The sequence below is a fragment of the Rhinolophus sinicus genome, chromosome 15 (genome assembly GCF_057876585.1).
Source record: "Rhinolophus sinicus isolate RSI-liver-muscle chromosome 15, RSI-T2T, whole genome shotgun sequence".
NCBI lineage: Eukaryota > Metazoa > Chordata > Mammalia > Chiroptera > Rhinolophidae > Rhinolophus > Rhinolophus sinicus.
Genome location: NC_142515.1, coordinates 131,595,338 through 131,614,369, shown reverse-complemented (window position 1 = coordinate 131,614,369; position 19,032 = coordinate 131,595,338). Strand labels below are relative to the sequence as shown.

Below are 19,032 nucleotides of genomic sequence, written 5' to 3'. Positions count from 1 at the left end.
TGAAAACATGTTCCTGCATTTCTAAAATTTATAAATCTGTGACACAACTGTAATTGACTTGTGTATGTGTGAGGTAGGCATCAAGATACCTTCTTTTTATCCATAAAGATATCTGAGTAGCTCCAGGTATTGAAAAGAATCATCCTTTGCCCATGGCATGGCAGTGTCATCGTTGTCATAAATTAGACGACTATATATAGAGAGAGACTCTTTCTGTAATCTCCTGTTCATGCAATCTGTTCATTTGATCTATTTGTCTCCATCACACTGTCTTATGTGCTGTAACTTTATGATTAATAGTAATATCTGCTAGTGTAAGTCCTCCAGGTTTGTTCATCTTGTTCAAGATTGTCTTGGCAATTCTTGTCCCTTTGCATTTTCATATAAATTTTGGAATCTGCTTACCGATAGCTACAAAGAAACTGCCTAAAATTTTTATTAAGATTGAATTAAATTTATAAATTTATTTGGGGAGAATTGTCATCATAAATATCGAGTCTTCCAATCCCTTAGCATATTTAAGTCTGTAATTATACTTGATAAGACTTTATTTAACTTTATTCCTTGGTGGGTTTTTTTGTTGCTGTTCTTGTCATTGCAATAGTAAATGGCATCTTGTTTTTATTTTATTTTTCATTTCTTTGTTGATGGTCTATAAAAATGTATTTGATTTTGTGTATTGATCTTGTCTTGCACCCAGCAACCTTGCTACATTGACTTATTACTTCTATAGTTTACCTGTAGATTTTTTGAATATTCTACCTATATAATAATGTAATTTTTGAACAGTGAAAATATATCTTCCTTTATGAGCCTAATGGATGTGCTTCTTTTCCTTGCCTGTCACACCAGCTTGGGTCTCCAGTACAGTATCACATAAACGTGGTGACGGTGACACTCACGTCTTGCTCCTGACCTCAGGGATAAATCTTTCCATAGATTTGTTCCCGTCTCTGTTCTCGAGGGGAATTCTTTTAATAGACTCTTCTACAGATACTCTGTTAGCCTAAGGAAGTTTCCTTCTGTTCCTAGATTGCTACGAGTTTTCTAATGAGTGGGTGTTTAATGCACTTTGTTTTTAAATTATTTATCTGCTGTCTCTCCTCCTTCACTAAAATGAACATTCCATGAAGGCTGAACCCCAGCAACTAGCACGGTGCCTATTTAAACAATGAATTAACAACCAATGATTGAGCAGAAAGAAAATCACCTGTTTTTTCACTATTCATATGGAACAAGGCCAGAGAATAAAAGTTGGCCATTGTGTTACTGTGAAAGGAAATCACCCTAAATATTAAAAATAGGTATATAGTTTCTTTCCCAAACAAGGAGAAATGCGAGCAAACACTCCTGGCAATTCCCTATACCAAGCAAATGCTGGCGAGTGACTCCAGCCAGCTGCTCTCCTTCCTTTTTGTTCCGGAAAGATTTGTCCTGTTGCCTTGGGCACTTCCCACAGCTCACAGTAAGACTGTCCTGCTCTCAACTAGGAAAGGAGAACAGGGTCAGTAGCTAAGATCAAGGCTTAAAGGGGCTTGTCATCTGCACGTGCTATGAGCTTCCCCAAAACTGTAGCTGGCGTTGTCTAGCACTACTCAACTCATTCTGCAGTGGGAACAGACGAGGTTTAATACTCCGAATCTCTCAAAAATTTGCTACTGTGAAGCTTAGTTGAATTATAGTGTCTTCCTTCTTAATGAGTAATTCCTTTTTCTATTACAAATTCTATCTTATTCAGTCTTGAAGGGAAGGAGGAAAACAGCACTGCTACAATAGCAAGAATTCCTTTCAGGAGAGTGTGTCATCTTGTTTGACTTATTTTAATTTTTGAAGGGTTTGTGCATTTTGTGAGCAATTCAGAGATGAAGGAAATGAAAATCCTAGTAAGCAACTCCATGTGCCAGGTACTTAGCTAAGCACTTTTCACAGAGTTTTCATTGATCCTAGGGGTTAAAGAGCATGTTACCTTGATTTCTAGATAAGAGCACAGGAACTTAGAGGGGTCCGGGGCCATAGAGCTAGTTACATGTAAAACAAAAATAGTCTTAACTCTAGGTCCATCGGAGCCCAAGTGTTACGCAGTAGAAAAAAAATGGATATTTATGGTATAATCAGCAGTCTTTGATTAGAGAAGCTGAATGGCAAAATGTTCCTTCCCCTTATCTATAGGTGCTTTACGCTTGTATATTGCCCCAAGTCACTGAGAACCAACAGTATTTGTAAATTCTAATTGTACTGTAGAATTAATTAACAATGTGAAGAACAACGTTATATTGAATTTGTCCATGCTGATCTGATTCCTAAACTCCACATTTGGACAGTGAATGATAGTTAAGGAATGTGGAGTTGCTTCATCTGGGTAAGAATTTGCATTCTAAATTCAGATTCTGCATTTTCAGTGACTCGGGACAAATTACTCCTCTCCAAAGATCAATTTCCTGGTCTATGAAATGGAGTTAGTGGTGGCCCTTACCTTATAGGTTCATAGAGAGAATTAAATGAGATGATGCTTGTAAAACACTTAATGCAATGCTTGACAAAAGGATAAAATCTCAATTAATGATCATTTTTCATATAATATCAGAGTAGGAAATACTGCAGATAAAATACCAAAGATACAATTCAAATAGAAACCTAATTAAATAAATAATAATTGGCATAAATGTTGTGATATGTCAGCACAGTGTTACAACAACTTAAGAAAAGATACGTAAAAGTGGACTTCTCTCTTCCTCCGGGTCTCACAAAGGTGGACAGAGTGGGAAGAGAACGGTGTGGCAAGAGGCCAGGACAATCCAGCCATAGGCAGCTGTGTTTCGTCTGCCTTCTAGCATAACGTTTAAAGTAATAAGCAACAGACACGTTTTCTCAGTATAATTCATTCTGATGTAAAACGTCCCCAAAGTAGGACTACGGGAAACCCAGTAAGAGTTATGAAGGAAAAACGAAGGCACACGATCATGCCTGCTATGGATTTACATAAATCTGTCAGAGGGAAGACGTTAGTCTAATTCCTGCATGAGTCAGATGTATGAATATTTTCATAGCAGATTTCACCATGATATTCAGGAAAGGACAACAAAGAACTCTGCGATCTGTTGTGCACTCCTGATAAACAAACTCTGGGTAAAGGCCAAGTAGGAAAATGGATGCAGAGATGAGAAGAAAGCTACGAGGACTTGGGGCCTAGAAATGACAAACAGTAGGAGGGGTGACTGTCCATAAACTAGGGAATCTCAGCTCACTTTCCCCAGGGGAGGCAGCAGTCAGGAACGAAGTGGTGATTTCTGGGAAGCCCCAGGACACTTGGGCCTGTTCTCGGTCAGGGAAAGGGGAACTGCACCAAGGAGCCGACCGTAACTTAGCACGTGGGGTCCTGAGCACACGCAGAACGCTATTAAGCAGGAGGAGAGTATCTCGCATAAAGATGTTTGTTTGTAAAGATGCTTAATTGAAGGAAAACCAAATGACATCATCCTTATGTCAAAAAATGAATTAAAGAAAGCACTTAGGTGTCACCAGTCAGACAAAAAACATGTATTGAAGTATAATATCACCAGAGCCACTTGAGTTCCCACCTAAAAGGTAGCTGGACCCAAGTCCCTGCCGTGATTGGGGTCATTCGGAGTCTGAAGCCCTGACTCCATCGTCCTCTCCCTCTGCATTCCTCTCTTGAAGGCCTCGCTGAGCTGTAAGATTCTACAAGAACGCGGGACGTTGGTGACCCATTAGTCAGGCCAATCAGTTATATAATAGCTTGGGCACTTTTTAAATACAATGTCCCCTCTGCCGCGTAACACTCACCATGCAGTGTTTTAGTGAAGGAAAAAAAAAACCTCAAGCAGACATGTAAGAAATGCAGGAGAACAGGAGTAGGAAACAGGAGGAAAGGCAACAGGCATTAAGATTCCCCAGTATGTGTCAGGAAGATGCAGACACCCCTCCCCTAAAGAAGACCGTAGGACCGGTGTCCATATTTTTGCTGACAGGAGCAGCAACATGAAAGGGGTTTTGTGACCTGCCCATAATCACTCAACTCAAATGTGTGGGCACCGACACGTAAACCAAAACCTCTGACTCCATGGGCTACACTGCTTCACCTGTACGACAGCAACACAAGGGTGTGATGGTGAAGAAAACATACAGGAAACGTAACAGGTTGGACTGAAAGACGCCCTTTGTAAAGAAAGAAACAGGTGCCTCCAACTGAGCATAGTCAAGCTTAGGAGAGGGAAAGCGAAGGCTGCCTCTTGAAGGACGACGTTTTCCACCCATTCTCCATCACCGCGCCTGCGTAAGCTGCACTCCACACCTTCATCTCTGGAGTAAGCCTCCTTCGCTGCCCAAAGATAAATCACAGGCTTGGTTCTCTTCCTGCCCGTGGGCTCTCCTTCCTTCTCTCGGGAAATCAAAGGGAGATGGGTGGTAACAACACTGGATCCGGGCAGCGGCCCATCTCCCACCTTTGCCTGTAGGGCCCTTATCATAAAACCTGTCACATCACAACTGCTATTGCAGACGTGGGAGGGCATTTTCCCCACACAGAGGGGACAGCGTTTGAAGAAACTTCTGTTCCCGGAGCCTGTTGGATTCAGTGCTGCGGTTGAAATTTCAGCGTGGCTCTGTTATTATCGCCTATGACACGCCGGGCCAGTGCCGAGGCATTTATGCTGCTCTCAGGTCCTGCTTCAGTGAAGACACTGTGCCTGGGGGGCTTCGAACCCAGACTCCTATCCCCTCGAGTAAGTTCAGAGCACTGCGGACTTTCCCACTCAACTAAGCTGCAGGTCGGCGAAGGGCGGGAAATAAAACGAGCCCGAGTGTGATCAGGGCAGCCCAGCAGGTCCCACACTTGGGGAAATCAGTTTCCGGACAGAGAGTCTGCGTCCGAGAACTTGAAAGGGACAAGGGACGACGAGCGACATGGGGACAGCAATGCCACCCGCTGCGGCCGGGCTTCTGCTCTGCGGCTTCACACGCCTCAGCTCTTTCCTCACGTCCGTCCGTCCTCCTTTCTTTCCTTCTGGTCTCTCGCATTTTCCCACTAGCAATTCCTACATTTCCTGTTTTCTCCTTTTTATGCCTTAATTGTCACTGTTACTAAGTAGGTTTTTCTCAGACCTAAGGAGTAGCCCGAATACATTACAGACTTCCTTTGTTGCGACTGTTGTGCCACACGGCGTGTGACATGATGTCCTGCTGGGGCTCCACCACACACCGCCTGACTCCTGTCCCTCGGTCATATTTCCTTGTCACCCCCCCACTCTGTCCAAACGACGCGTTACACAAGGATGCTGAAAATCAGGAGTTCTACTGTCCTTGGGAATGGCTCTGTATTTCCCTCATGCAGTGATTTTAATCCATGCCTCACGTTTTAAAACGTTTAAAAGACTTGTCACGGTCTCTGTTTGTTCCCCGAGGAACAGGTTTTTCTTTGGTACATTTCATGTGCAAAGTCTCATATGCACCTAAGATTCTATAAACTGTGTCTTCTGAATACATACATAGGAGCACATGACTGATAGGTAGATGGATGAGAGGTGGGGGACAGACAGACAGACAGAGTCGGCATAACTGGAACTAACTGAATGGTCTCCCGCAGGCACGGAGGAGGAGGACGCGGGCGACGACCTCCTGCTGCGCTCGGCCGCCCAGTTCTGGTGGTTCCCGCACATGTGGAGCCACATGCAGCCCCACCTCTTCCACAACGAGTCGGCGCTGATGGAGCAGATGGCTCTCAACAAAAAGTTTGCCGTAGTAAGTGCCTCACTTTGCACGTCGCTCTGAACATGCGCCCACTGACACGGAAATGCACATTTCACGGTGAGAGCCTCCCGGAGGCCTTAGGCACCAGCTGTTTTACGTGGCTTTTCTGTGTGATCATTAGAGCGACCTGCCGTTGCAGCCTTCTAGATGGCGACGCCTGGGTTGGTACTGGGGGCTCATCCCCACGCTTCATGCTGGAGGGGTCAGATTTCACAGGACCCGCGTGAGACACTCACAAGACTGAGTTCCACGCCATTATGGTCAGAGCTCGTAAAGGTGGCCCCTGTCCCCAACGAGCTTCCTGCTTCCCGAGGCCAAATACACACGTAAAGAGTTCCTCAACAAACCTAATGCCAAACCGTACAGACACAAAGTGCCAGAGAAGTGAGTGTCCTTGGGAACGGCCAGAAAAGGTCCTTGTGGAAATAGGATTGTAGGGACTCTGAAATAAGAGCAAGCTGTAGGTGTCAGAAGAGCTGCAGTGAACCAAGGCTGTGGGACAGGAGCAGGTGGCAGGCCACAGTGTGCTGTGAGGTAACGGGGTCAAGCAGGGGCAATGGGAATGGAAGAACAACATCTCAAAGACACTGCAGACATGTTACAGGGATGGAACATTCGCTTGACAGGACGGATACTAGGCTTTCTGCTGAAGGGTTTCTGATTCGGACTCGGCACAGGGAAATTTACAGTAAAGGTTCTGATAAGTGGAGCATGTGTGACAACGGGCTTCTGACCATGCAAATGGCATATAGTGAGTGACCAGCTGACGGGGCGTGTGCTGGTGGGAGACGGTGTGTTATCTGTGTCTTTGTGCCTGATCCTGACAGGCACATGCGTGCACGGACTGCAGGCAGGGGTTCTCCCTCCCCACAGGGAGCGCCTGGGGACAGGAGCTGTGTCCTGTGCATCACTGGGTCTCAGTCCCAGCTCACGGAGGAACTCAATAAGCGCTTACAGTGTGAATGGTCAAGGCAGCAGAAATCGCCACTTAAACAGCAATTTAAGTGTAGTATGTTTTCATTCTAGCATTTTTTTCTTATTTGCAATCATTTTTTTCTTATTTGCAATCCCCAAAACTGACATTACAATGATCATAGATTATTCATATTGTTAATAAATCCAAAACCATCAGATCATATTTCTAGGCAAATCCTTCTAACTGTAGACTTAGCCCAGTGTGCAAAATGAATTAAAATGCATGACGCAGGTTAATTTGGATATGATTTTGAAAACCTCGAAAATATTAGGGCTCCCCTGACAGACAGACAGACGGTGTTTTACTAGAGATTTGCTGTCCTCACCCATAGCTAGAAAAGCCTGACTGGAAGTATAAGTGGCTCAGTGTTGAGGTTCCCCACACGTGCGTTCCTTTCCGACACTCCAGTTCCTACCCCTGAGGACGTGCTATTCCTGAGCGCGCTCACCCTCACCAGACTTCCACTCTAAACTGACAGGCACCGTGGTTGTAAGTCTGTGGGAAGCAGAGTGAGGCGCCATCTCCCTTTGCTGGCCAGCCGCCTGGCCAGGTAACTCCGCGCGAGAGCTCGGCAGGGTTTAGGACAGGATGGGTGCCCATTTACCCAGGAGTGGATTCTACATAAACTGCTGAAGCCACGCTGGTCGGGGAGCTGACCCACACCACACCTTACTCAAACGCATACAAGAAAAAGTCAGAATCTATAAATGTGCTGGTATTTTCTTGAAGCTACAGAAGAACAAATACTTCATGGGTGGCACCAGGAGCCTTATATTTTATTTATTTATTTATTTATTTATTTATTTATTTATTTATTTTTTGTCTTTGAACTTCAGTCTGCTTCCCCAGATAGATGGACAATGTCAAGTGCACCTTTGCGGTGCGTTGATAATTGGACAAGGAAGCAAGAATAGTGCCCTCCATGCTGATACAGTGAAAATGTTTTGCCAGTATTTGCAAACTCCTGTGACACAAAGAGCCACCATTTCTCCTCCAGAATGTAAACAGGAATAATAAACAGCACATAAAAGTGGGTAAACATTGCCACGGTGTGTAACAGAGAGCAGCACAAGTCCTCTCAATGCAGTGTCACCTTGGAAGTCTAAGATTGCCGGTATTAGCAATGCCAACCTGCAAGCGAAGATGTGGGGAAGGAAAGCACTGGGCAGTTTCTTCTCAAATCTGTGCAGAAATAGAGAAAGGGATTTAGGAAAGAAGGAAATACAGAGAGGGAAGAAGGTACCAGAAAAGACAAACTGAGAAGGCAGGAGGGAGGTTTTGTGTTTGGTGTTTGTTGCTGCTTGCGTGCCCTTCAAAACAATAGTTTATCAAGACAGACAGAGGAAACACACAGCCCTGACTGCTCTACTCCCCTGAAAACAGAACATTATCTAGAGTAACAGTATTCACCCATGACGTCCATGAACGAATCGATGCATGCCACTATTATGTTTACACTTAAAGCAAATGTAAATGCTTGCAAGGCACACAGTAGGAACAGGCATGCTCAGGAGTGTTTTTACATGTTTTTTAAGAATTATCAACTAAAACACACCATGACTTGAAAGGATAATCCCAATTGAAATTTGGTCCTTCTTAGCTTTCTAACTCAAGTGCCCAGCAGAGGCCATTTCTTACAAGTGTCCTTCCTAACTGCAGGCTGACCACCCAAATTGTGGTCTTTGAGGCATTAGAGAAAGAAAGAGTCTTCAGAACTATGACCGGATGTCATCTCTCATGCCGAATCAATGATAGGACTGGCTGACTTTTGGGTCAGGAGAGGACAGACTGGGAAAAGACTGAATGCAGGACCAGTCCCTCCGCAGCCACGGCCAACGAAAGCGCACAGAGCATTTGCGAACAATGATTAACACAGCAAACACTCAGGATATGGCAGCTGCTGTTTCTGTTGTCATTATATTCAGTATCATAAACTGCCACTGTTTGCCAAGGCTCCTGAGGTGTTTAGAGTGACAGGTGAGAGGAAAAAACTCAAGTTTAACAGCTTATTTTGTATTGGATGACATTTAGTTCATGGGAATCCCATACATTTTCTAAGTATGTGTTAATTCTTTCACTTCCCATTAAGGCATTAGGGTTACAAAGCTGCTTTGCTGCTAAATTTAAATATGTGATGGGAAAAGAGCAAGGGTTTTAGTGTTGTATATATATTCTGTATTATTTCCTTTCATTCTTCCAACAACCCTGAGTTGTAGATACATTTATTCTCACACGTTAGAGAAGAAAATTGAAAATCAGAGAAACACGGCAATATGCTCATGACGATGAAGTTCACTGGGGGTAGAATTAAGAGCAGAAATCCAGGTCTTCTAAAACCGCACAAGCCGTGACTCCTCCCCTCCCCCCACCCCGTGGCTCCTCACTAGGCGCCCAAACCCACGCACACAGGTGTAGGTCTGGACGCTCTTCTACCTGGTAACCCTGCTCCTGTGAGGGAATTGAGAACCAGAGGGGACCTCAGAGCGCCACTGTTCCCTGAGATTCCAAAGGTTCCCAGGATGGGCAGAGTTCCTAAAGTGTTGGGAAAGGAGACAGACAATGGAATCTAAGGAACAGTCCATGTGACTGGATATCATTTGTCACCTATAGACACACAGGCTACTGTAATTCAATGGAAACTATCCTGGAGGAAATTCCGCCCCAGCTATCAGTAAGTCACCTTATGGAACAAGGGAATGACTTAGCACAGTCAGTCTATGCTAATTCCGCATCTCTAAACTGGAAGGCAGCCCACTCTTCTCCACCAGCGTGCAGGCTCTGAACTAGCAAATGAACGTGAGTGTTCCCAGCCAAGGAACTGAAAGAACACAAAGAAGCAGGGCTGCCAGTGAGCAGTGCAGTGTTCAAACAGCACCAGAGGCCACGGGGAAGATGGTGTCCAGATGCGTGACTGAGTCAGAGGACATTTAAAGTTCTTTTCCAACTAGGAGAATCCGAGACTAAGATGGAAAACTCCCGCACTGTCTGCAGCCAAACATGTGCTATTTTCAGAGTTGAGTAAACTCATCCGATCCGCTATCCTTTGGCACAATGTGGACTCTTCTGCTCCACAAAGGAGCCTGACTCTATTTCCATTTAGCTTTGAAAGCTCCGTCTAATTGCTTATTATGGATGTGCAAGCAAATCCTTTAAGCAAACTGGCCCTTGATGATACAACCATCAGAAATGCAGCTTTAGAGGTGGATTAGAAAATATTTTTAGTTACCTAATAGGGGCTAATTCAGGTATTAAAATGGAACTTCAACAGGGGATATTTTTGAAAGGTACCATTTCTGAGGCAACAATCAATTGTAACATTAATTTTGACCTACAACACAATTTGAAATATCTATTGTACAGTTTTAAAAATTGAACAAAATTCCATTTAAAAAGTAAAATAACATATTGCCTTTAAACCTCAAAAAAAATTTTTTTAAATCAGCAGCCTATATACTCTCTATTAAAAAACTAAATTTTGGCCAATTGTGGTAGTTTAATTGTTAATGATAAAATAATCAGTAGAGATTTTTATGACAGAACTCGCTGCCAGCATCTGTGCTACCTCACACTGTTGCAAACAATGCTGTGAAAACTAGCAGCAGGGAACCGTGCACCTGATCTGCAAACCTGAAACTTGCCGAGGATTGTACTTTCTGATTGTGTTATCATTATTCTTTCAAATAGTGTCCAACCCCCCACCCTGCTTTTTCCAAGTTCAGCAGAACCTGCTAATTTACATTCGCTGAAATGTCTATTGCCAATTATACAACTTTTTCGTTTAGTGAGCATATTCACTTTTCCAATATGGAAATAAAGATTATAGTATCAAAATGTAATTTCAAATATATTGAATGACTTGCTGGCTTGAGGAACATATGATAATCTTTTAGTCAGTTTGCGTGCCACTTAGAGGGTGAATGAATTCTATCATTTTTGCTTCAGCGATGCACTTCATAAAAGGGCACATGAGATGGTCATTTTCTCGACACTGAAAACAAAGTATAATTCGAGTAGTCCTAACAGAGACAGAGTTCAAATCAGCAAGCAGAGAGCCCAGGCTGAGCTGGTGAGCCACTTCGGGAGGGACCCAAGCGGCACAGCTGCAGCCAGACACCAGCCGTTATTCCCAGCATGCCAACCAGCAGTGCATCCGTACTTGACTTCATAGAAAGAAGAGCAGAAGGAACTTGGACAGGGTGACACAGGGACTGAGGGATATAGACTCAGGGCTAATATTCCACTTAAACGTACTGGTGTTGCCGTGCCAGTTATCCCAACACTGAGATGTGTCCATACTGCTATGCTCAGCTCGGGGCCACCCCAGCCCCTCCCCCGGAAGTCCCTAACCTCCCAGGCACCCCGCTGCCAAGGGGCCTGGCTCGGTCTCCAGCATCTGGGTCCAGCTCTCCTGCTGGCACAGCTCTGACTGATCAGGGGCATGGCATGCTGGCTGGTACTGTGTTTCCCTGAAAATCAGACCTCACCGGAAAATAAGCCCTAAAATGATTTTTCAGGAGGATATCCCCTGAACATAAGCCCTAATGCGTTTTTTGGAGCAAAACTTAATATAAGACCAGGTCTTATTTTCAAGGAAACATGGTAAATACTTGGAGTGTCACCCCTGAATGTAATCAGTCCAGCTGACAGTTTAGAAGGGATTTGCATCAGTGTGTTCAGAAAGTAAGTCACAGAAGAGGGAATCCAGCAAATTCAAATGGAGTGCTTCTAACCTGGAGAAGTGTGTCCACGGAATGGTGACAGACACCTCAGCGTCTGTTGGATGGAAATATAAACGCTGCTCCTGTATTTAAAGGTTTTATCACTGCTGTTTAACAATGTCGGTTTTATTATTATTCAGGAGGGTGAGGACAGCAGGTCAGCAGACATCTGATACCGCAAAGACAGCCTGCTGCCCACACTTCCCAAGGGGACAGAGCACACCACCGTATGCAGGTCCCCGGGAAGCACTAGAGTCGGTCAGGACACGAGGGGAGGGAGAACGGGAGCCAGAGCCTGCACTGGTTTCTGCAGGAAAGGCAAGACGAGGCAGCATAAGCGGGTTTAGCGTTGGCTACCTGGAATAATTTCAGGGGACACAAGCCCGGGGGTTCCTTCTGGTTGTCTGGGGCCTGGCCCTGAGGTGGTAAGGGCAGGGAGAGAGCCCTGTGAGAGCCCAGGGAAGGAAGTGGTGAGGCAGGACTCAGGGCAGCTGGTTCACATTGGAAGAACGTGCTCTGGGTAGGCTTTTGCCATCTAGGAACTGGCTCGCCCTGCAAGGGGCGTCCTTTCCAGGGCCAGCAAGGCTCCAAGTGCCAAAGCATCAGCACCCAGACAACCAACAAGCATGATTTAGACAGTTCCACACGCCTCTCCAAGATGTGCTTGTCTAAGCCTGGACAACACTGAAATAATTTAGTTTATTATGGCTTCTGACTTCATCACGTCTTTTCATCTAATTTTATGTTTATGCCATCGTAAGTATTTTGAAAAGTTGTTCTCTGTGACAGAGAAAGTAGAAGCAGATGACAGACCTGGTATTCCTGCTTTTCTCTCTATTATCAGTTAAGTACTTCAAACTCCCATCCCAAATTGTGGGATAATAGTCCTTGTTTATCTTTTACTGACCAGGGTCATTTTCAATTAATAATTATGGAAAATAATCTCCTTCTGAGACATGGCTTCCATCACATCAGTTTTATACCATTTTGATTGTTTTGTTTTGTTACTTGGTTTTTATCCTTAGTCAAACTCCAAAGCCTGAGTAACCAGCATGGTTTGTGTAACTGAACATTGGCACACCATGGACGCTGTCATTGATTGCCGTTACAAAAACCTCACAGAATTGTCTTTAAACAAATATACTTCCTAAAAGTTATATTTTTAAACAAACTCAGAACATTAAAATGTGACTTTTTTATACCATCTTTCTTTCAAATAGCTGCACATATGATTTATGTAATTTCTTGTGTCACCATGAGCAGTAACTGTCCTGGTGGCTATTACAAAGACCAGAGGGTACACACAGTTAGTACAAAGAACAATCTCAGCTTTTCTGCACTCTGAGGAATAGTCAACTTCAATTAAAACTGGTACTATGCAGACTTAACGATTCGTAGTGTATAATCAACCTTGTACATTTTCAGGAAGATGAAATATGTTTGCAGGTACTTTGGGAATTTGAACCTGGCCCTGAATTGTTTAAAGCTTGATGAAGACCCCGAAGGTCCACATAAAACTCATCACTTCAAACTCTAAAAATAAAAAATAAAGCTTCACAAATTTTTCTTTTTTTTTTTTTTTTTTTACATTTCTGCAAACTCCTTCATGTGTTTATACTTGAAGGAACTGTAGCAGTTAAAAAAAAATCAACGTGGTCCGTGTGAGGTACAAGTGTTTGCATCATTCTTTTGAGTGTTCTTACAAAAGTACACCCTTTAGTGGTGTGTTTACTTATGAGACACTCAACAAAGACATGAGGACACTTCAGACATTCTGAAGGGAACTCTCAGAGAGACAAACAGCATGCTCTGTTAAATGGAAATTTACTTGAAATAAATTACATAACTATTAGGGAAAACTAGGGGAAAAAATCTGTCACTCTCCCCCAAATCGTCTTTCTTAGAGGTGACAAGTGAAAACGAAGGTTATAGCTTCATAAGCATACCTTCTGTGACCCTTTTCAGTATTGGTATTGAATTATGAGCTTGACTCTTGCTTCTGGAATTTCTAAATGCATTTGACTTATTAATTCCACTTAAGTTCCTCAAATAATTCAGCTGTTAACTTGGGATAGTACTTGGAGGGTGATATGTTGAGGAAGGGATTTTGCTGATGTCACTGTTACAGCCTCTCAAGTTTATGGTTCACCAAGGGTATTTTTATCCGCGACTTTATACATATTATCAATTACTTTTTCCGGAAGAAATGGATACTGTGAGTGAAACTTTTTTTTAGATAAGATCGATGATAGTATACCTTCTTTTAGAAAAGCCTTCTCTTAAATAAGAATTTTGAGTTTTTTGAGAGAAGGAGAGTGATAGTGGAAGGATTCTTAAGTTTCCTTGTTTTATTTGTTTCAATAAGAAAGAGACCGATGTTAATAAAATGAAAGGAAATTAAATGGCACGTTACCAATAACAATGCTTGCATTTTATCTTTCATGCTCTACAACTTGGCGAAATAATTGGTTTTATTACCCTACGTGGCAACTAAGGGCATTGGGTCTTGTTGAAGTTGTACAACCCGCCCGAGGTCCGACAGCCAATGAGGGGAAGCGCTGAGACTCGCCCCGGGGTCTCAGTCGGCGAGTCTCCCTGATACTGTGCTACTCCCGCCCCAGAGACCCTGGTCTACAGACACCGATCCTTCTGTGTCATGGGTGTGACTATCCTTGGATGAGAAAAACAAGATTCTTTTCTCACCATAGTTAGTAACACACCATATACTCTTCTAGTTCAGAGTAACTTCAGAGTGAACGTTTGGAAATCCCGGGGGGAAGCGAGGCCCCAGATAAGCCTCCCTTCTTCTGACGCCACTTGCTTGGTCGCAGGAGCACGGCATCCCCACCCACATGGGCTACGCGGTGGCCCCGCACCACTCCGGCGTGTACCCGGTCCACGGCCAGCTGTACGAGGCCTGGAAGAAGGTGTGGGGCATCCAGGTCACCAGCACGGAGGAGTACCCCCACCTGAAACCCGCGAGGCACCGGAGGGGCTTCGTGCACAAAAACATCATGGTGAGTTCACACGGGCCACACATGCAGTTCTCACTGGCAGGAAGGACCCAGGACGAGAGCAAAGGCACACAGACAAACCAGGGGGCGCTCCCCGCGGCAGGAAGCTCGCTTGTGTATCTAAGCAAAGGATGCTTTGACTCAAGTCGCTCCTGGTCAATCCTTAGAGCACAGCTCAAGACGGTATTGGAACCGACACTGCCCTACTAAGCAGGCTCTGCTGTTAAAACACGAAGGAACTTCACCTCTAATGTGCAGATCATTACAGAAGCCCCCGTTTCTTCACAAAGCTACTTATCATGTAAAACAACCCTAACTCTCTGCATGTCAGCCACACAGCCTGTTTACAAGCCTGACAGTTCTCGTGTTACTATGTGAGACTAGAAACTCAAGTATTTACAGCAGGGGGCCACGTGAAGTCCTGCATATTCACTAACAGATCATAATACAGACAGCACATGACAGAGGTATCATTTAAATCTTTCCTATCCACTGTCCAGTTCCTTCCAAAGCTTCTCTATTGTGTTTCGTTTTGTTTTCACACTGGTGACAGACAAATGCATATTGTCAAGCTGTGTCATTACCTAATACTCAGTGACACTTCCCAAAGTAAGTGATCAAATTCTGTTTGTTTTTTGTTTTTGTTTTTTCCCAAATCAAAATATCCCGAGTCCTGGGGAGGTTGGGCAGAGCATCCCGGGCTGGGCTCCCCCTGGGGGGGCGCTGCGTGGTGAGGTACCGTGATCGACATGCTATCTGAACAGAGGGCCACCCCCAGTATCAGGTGCAACTGACCCTTTTCAGACACGTGTCCAATGTCTGCAAAAATTACAGAATGGATCATGAGTGACCTTTAACTTGGGTCAACTCCCAGCTTGACTTTTCCCTCAATAAAAACTGTTGTAAATGCTAGATGGGGACCTGACAGCCACAGTTTACCCCAGTCTGCCCTGCTCTCTACTGAAAATGAACTCACTGTGCCTCCAGCTGCAGCCTGTCGGCCAGAGCGAGTCCAGGACCTGGGTTACAGCATAACTTACAAGCACTCAGCACTGTCGCGCCGTTTTTAAATTACACACAGTCTTCCTGGGAGACTGAACTTCTCTAAGGACTTTCCTCAGGGCTGTTCTCTTCCATTCGTGTTTCTCTCTGCACAGCCAGAAACCCTGCTTGCACATGTCCCATGACACATGTTCATTTCTCGTGTCTCCTGAACACACGTAAGTGCATGGATCTTTCAAGTAATAAAGCCTCTCACAGATTTCCTGTTTCAGTGGAACTGCCCCTGTGACTCCATTTCTGCAGCAATCCCCAGAAACCCTCCGTATTTGCTGTGTGGGCCCTTAGGTGAGGATTTCTGCGTGAGAAATGTCCGGCAGGCGTTGGTTATGCAGGAAGAGAAAGCAGACAGTCTCCCATGTAAAGATGCAGGCTGAGAGCTGAGAGCCGGCTGCCATCCTGGGGAGAGGCTGCCAGGGCACGGAGGGCAGGGGGCTGAGCAGAGGCCCCTACTGAGATGAGGAAACATTGTTTTTTTTATACTCCATTCACAAATCAAACTTGCAAGGCCTTAAGTGAAACTCATGCTCCCTTCAAAGCAGCTGTGGACGCTGCTGGCCCTCATTCAGTTCTGCAATTGGAGCATCACACTGACCCCTCCCCCCAATCCGATTGGTCTCTACCTTCCATGATGATTTCTTTACCCTTTTGTTTCCCCTCTTCCCCACAGCGAATCCACTGCCTTGACGCTCATGTTCACGCGTGAACTATGGTGCTGCTTCCTTCTTTGTCTATTGCAGCCCCTCCCCCCCACGGCAGTCTATGCCCTAGAAGCGCCAGCCTTCGATCTTTCCAGATCACCAACTTCATCTTTCCTAACCGTGATGCGTTCCAACAGCTTCTGCACCCTATGACTTGCTCCTCAGGGGCCTGGAAACAGTGTGGACTCGGCCCATCTCCCTCTCTGCTGCTCTGTAGCTGACACACTCACACGGCCACCAGCCCCTACATGCCATCCGTCCACACTGCCTGCCCTACCCCCTCGGTGCCTCAGCACCACGTCCCCCGTCGCGTGCCGTGAACGTAATCAGTCTGCTGTCCTGCAGCTCGGTGCCTAATGCGGGCCTGCTTCTCCTCTCCGTCCCTCTGACACACCTGTCACTCCACTAGGAAGAGAACGGCCTACTACCTTCCCAGGAGCTGGAGCCCAGACCGGAGTCTCTGAGACCCCAGGCCTATTGTGTTACTTACCGGGCAGCTTTGCTCCTCGTTCAGTAGGAACGGGTGGAAACCAGGGCAGTGTACCCTCACCCTGCTTCTTAAGTGTGACCCTGGACAGAGCCAGAGGCCTCTCAGCAACTGGCCTACAGGCCCCTTGGCAGAGTCTCAGGCCCCTCCTGGCAGCCTCTTCAGGGGTCTTTCCTGGCGCTCCCAGAAGCATCCGCAGGCAGCTGCCCAGGTTCAGGCCCTCGGCTAAGAAAATCGGCTTCGGGGCCCACTGTCCTACAGTCTTGCTGACTGTGGATTTCATGGCCATCTTCTAATTATTGCCAGCATTGATAAGCTTTCCAGGGGCTCATCAGTGTCTCAGAGTCTGAATTTGAGTGTTACACTCCCTGATGCGGTCTAAAGGGCCGTCCACAGCAGAACGGCCTCATTCCTTCCCCAGCAGAGAGAGCTGCTTCAGGGAGCATGGTGAGGGCTCTGTAGCATCATGCTCAGGGAGCAAAGAGACAGAACAGGACGCTGTCACACTCCAACACCCCCCTCAGCCTCCTACGGGGGTCCAGTGACACCACAGGCGCCACGGGGACTCCCCTGCTCTCAGCAGGCGTGGGCCTCCCTGACGTGCAGGGTAAAGCCTGCCACTTCCTCTGCCCTGTGTTTAAACGCAAAGGACTTGAGAAATAGACAAAACTCAAATTGCTTTTCTCTTCTCTCTCAGTTTTGCAAGGAATCATCTAGGCAGCCAAGTCCCAAAGATGGCTCTGTATATCTCACACTGAATCCTCAAAGGGAGCCCTTTTAAAATGGAAAACTAACCTGCACTTGCACAGAGCCCAGAATAAGTGTCTGTTAAATAAATGAATCAGTGCTATGGAAAGCTTTAATGTCCAGGAAGGCACATTTCCGTGAATTGTTAGGGAATATATTTAATTCAGTTAGAATATCTTTGCACTTAGTTCTTTTTTGTCATTGACTTTGTACATAACGTTATGGAATGTATGGTATATTTTCTAAGAAAACTTTCCAAGGACTAGATTAATGTAACACAGAGAACTCCAATATTTTTAAAGTTTCATTTTTCTCCTTTTTGTTTTATTTCTCAAGATGCTGGAACACACTAGGCTTCATCAGGGAAGTACTGACTTGGAGATTTAAAATAGACAAGTGGCTAAAATAATTCAAAGTCTATCTGAGTTGTAAAGTCTTCCTTCCGCTTTCTTCAGTATTCCTGCTATACTGATGTCACCCCCGCTTTCCCAGATTGGGAAGGATTTTTCTGGGCCGTAGTTAAGAATTGGATAATGACACCAGCTTGTGCACCATCTTCCATGAGAATAAAAGCTAAGTTTCAATAAATTTACTGATTGAAAGGAACGTTTTCTTCACTTGCTCATTCTTCCTTCAGGTTCTCCCGAGACAAACCTGCGGGCTTTTCACTCACACAATTTTCTACCGGGAGTACCCCGGCGGCCCGAGGGAGCTGGACAACAGCATCCAAGGAGGCGAGCTCTTCTTCACTGTGCTCCTCAACCCGGTGAGTGCCTGCGTCCCTCTCCAGGGAGACGATGCAAAGCGGGAGGCAGAGGGCAATTAGCCTGACACAGACGCCAGACTTGGGGGAGTTGTCAGCCCCATGAATGCCAAGTTCCGGCTCTCAGACAATGGTAAAAACTAAGTGGGACCACATGCGGCGATGGGGCAAACTCTTAATTCTCCAAGTGGTAATGACAGGAAGAGCCACCCATGTCCAGCTGGGGAAGTGACCGAAAGTCAGAGATCCCTGCCTTTCTGGAGAATATGACTTTCACCTCTAACACTCTCCTCCTCCCACTGGGGACAGTTTATTCATTTAGGTGATCATCACCCCATTATTCTTGTTTTCTAGTTAACAGCTGCAGCCAAATGGGAGAGACGTTAGATAAGCAAATGAGGTCATTTTGGTACATTCACTTAGATCTTGCCCTGCTGGGTGTCAGGCTGGGGCAGACCAGTCTGCTTCACGGGCCTCCTTCACTTGTGAACTCGGGAGTGCCACCTCCACAGTGAACCCTGCACACATTTCTGCTCTAGTCAAGTATTACAAAGCTGTGCACAGAAACATGAGCTAAGTGAAGTAAGGTGTGTGAGTGAGGAAAAGGGGCTTTATTTCCCGAGAATCACTAACATAAAAAATAAAGCTATGTTTCTTTTTCATAAGATATATGGGTTTGCCCCGGTATTAGCAATATTCAAGATGGAAAAAAAAAAAAAAAAGTAATTTTCCAAATGTGAAAAAAATTCTATCAGCATAAAAGTTGGATAAGATAGGTATAGAGGGAATAAAATTTGAAAG

General features: G+C 45.2%; 1 protein-coding gene across 5 annotated transcripts in view; it reads left to right on the top strand.

Moving 5' to 3' along the window:
• Positions 1–19,032, top strand: part of LOC109454140 (bifunctional heparan sulfate N-deacetylase/N-sulfotransferase 3) — a 107,375-nt gene that overhangs the window by 43,773 nt on the left and 44,570 nt on the right. For all 5 annotated transcript variants that reach the window (XR_016019098.1, XM_019744527.3, XM_019744526.3 and 2 more), the window contains exons 4-6: positions 5,603–5,757; positions 14,292–14,477; positions 18,106–18,234. Coding sequence is in view for 4 of the 5 variants with exons in the window: in XM_019744527.3 (XP_019600086.3) it covers positions 5,603–5,757; positions 14,292–14,477; positions 18,106–18,234 (470 nt within the window). In the remaining variant the exon portion in view is untranslated. The remainder of the gene's footprint in view (positions 1–5,602; positions 5,758–14,291; positions 14,478–18,105; positions 18,235–19,032) is intronic.